This window comes from Sceloporus occidentalis, unplaced genomic scaffold, assembly GCF_023333645.1.
Source record: "Sceloporus occidentalis isolate IW3139 unplaced genomic scaffold, rSceOcc1.0.p SCAF_24, whole genome shotgun sequence".
NCBI classification, from domain to species: domain Eukaryota; kingdom Metazoa; phylum Chordata; class Lepidosauria; order Squamata; family Phrynosomatidae; genus Sceloporus; species Sceloporus occidentalis.
The window spans coordinates 1,995,006-1,996,817 of record NW_028317004.1 but is presented as its reverse complement, the minus strand read 5'-3'; the positions used below and the strand labels follow the sequence as shown (position 1 = coordinate 1,996,817).

Here is a 1,812-nt window from a genome sequence, read left to right as displayed (position 1 = left end):
GTGGGTCCATTTAATACGTTACTGCCATTCTGTGTTGGATGTCCCACCTGCCCATTTTACGCATTTATTCTGTACTTTACAGTCCTAACGTACTCCTGGCCCAGGCGAGGCGGGCTGTCCAATCTGCAGGCGGAGATCGCGTTTAGGATGTCGTCGGGCGTCGCCATGACACAACCGGAAGTGGTCGTGAATTAAAACCCAAAGAAGAAGGCAGAAAAACGGCAAGAGAACCGTGAATGGAAGGAACAGTATGAGAAAGGACCTAAACGTTTCCGGGGCAGCCCCGCCAAGTACCTAACGGGTGAGAGAAGCAGCGGCACTCACGGGGTTAACCCCTTCCATACCAGAGCCACTCACAGTAGCAAATAAGCAGTGCCCTGCAGAGCACCGAGTAGCTCCCTTCATGCCAGTGCATTAAAAGACACTGATACTAACACACTACCGGAGCCCGGTACACCATGGATTAACCCCTCCCCAGCACGTAAACAAATCCTTTACACAATGTGGGTTACTCAAGCCTGTTTGCATGGATATTATAACTTTAGGATGCCATGCGGGCCTTTATGGAAGGGGGGTATTAGGTGTGCCTCCTGTAAAAGAAGTGTTGGGTAAGGTCCAGTTCATTCAGTATTGTGAATGCGGGGCTAGTCCTTGCTGTGTGGGCCTTTGGCATGGGCTATGCTGAGCAGTAGATCAGGAGGATTTCATGGAGCTCTGGGCCCATCACATGCCAGATGTCAACAATATGCATGTTTGTTTCTTTTAGAGAGAAGCTGGATGGCGCAGTCTGACCCAGGATCTCGTCCCCTGGTGGAGGATTTTGTACGGTATAAACTTTACCAGCGTGGGTTAATTTCTGAGCCCGTCGGAGGAGCATCCTGTGCGCTGCATTCTGCCATGCGCGCCGCAGGGGATGAGTTTGAAGAACGTTTCCGTCAGGCATTCAGTGAGATCTCCACACAGATTCACGTGACACCTGGTACCGCGTACACACGCTTTGCGGAGGTGGCAGGTGGCCTTTTTCAAGGTGGGGTGAACTGGGGCCGAGTGGTGGCCTTCTTTGTGTTTGGAGCTGCTCTTTGTGCCGAAAGTGTCAATAAAGAGATGGACCGTCTTCTGCCACAGATCCAAGACTGGATGGTGATGTATCTAGAGACACACCTGAGAGAATGGATGCAGAGCAATGGGGGATGGGTGAGGAACGCCCTTTTTTCATTGATAATGTATGCATACACCCACCACAGATACATAAAGTATCCACTACGGCCATTAGATCATTTTTCATAGTGTATAATTCTTGCAGACGCACACGACCGTATTGTCCAGCTGCAGTGTGTAACTTCCACTCTTGTTACCGTGTCCCTTTCAGAACGGGTTCCTGGCTTTATATGGAGACGGTGCTATAGAAGAGGCTCGGAGACAGCGTGAAGGGAACTGGGCGTCACTGAAGACTGTACTGACGGGGGCTGTTGCCCTGGGAGCTTTGATGACCGTGGGAGCACTCTTTGCTAGCAAGTGACGCCAATACCTGACAAGTGGCAGAAAAGCATCACTCTTAGTTTATCCATATGCAACCAGCTTGGTATTGGTGTGTGAGCATGGGTGTTAGTGTGTGTGTGTGTTGTGGCAAACTTTGCTGTGCACTTCTGTTTGTCCCTATTTGTGGGCAGCTTATGTTCTGTAGTGACATGCATTTGACACAGTGTATATGCGCTGTGATTGTATGTGAGCGATTCTGTGTTGATCACCATGTGTGTATCACGGTGTATATGTGTTCAGTACACAACTTCTGAGCATCTGTGTTGCTCTATG

The 1,812-nt window shown here is 49.8% G+C and overlaps 1 protein-coding gene across 1 annotated transcript; it reads left to right on the top strand.

Moving 5' to 3' along the window:
• The first annotated feature begins 231 nt into the window (after positions 1-231).
• Positions 232-1,519, top strand: BCL2L2 (BCL2 like 2). The gene is made up of 3 exons (XM_089485079.1): positions 232-301; positions 767-1,194; positions 1,370-1,519. The coding sequence occupies exons 2-3, from the start codon at positions 778-780 to the stop codon at positions 1,517-1,519; spliced, it is 567 nt and encodes a 188-aa protein (XP_089341205.1). The 5' UTR covers positions 232-301; positions 767-777.
• The last annotated feature ends 293 nt before the right edge of the window (positions 1,520-1,812 follow it).

Coding starts and splice junctions, on each gene's coding strand:
- BCL2L2 (XM_089485079.1), top strand. CDS start 778: ATGGCGCAGTCTGACCCAGGATCTCGTCCCCTGGTGGAGGATTTTGTA. Junction 1,195..1,369: donor TGCAGAGCAATGGGGGATGG/GTGAGGAACGCC, acceptor TGTCCCTTTCAG/AACGGGTTCCTGGCTTTATA.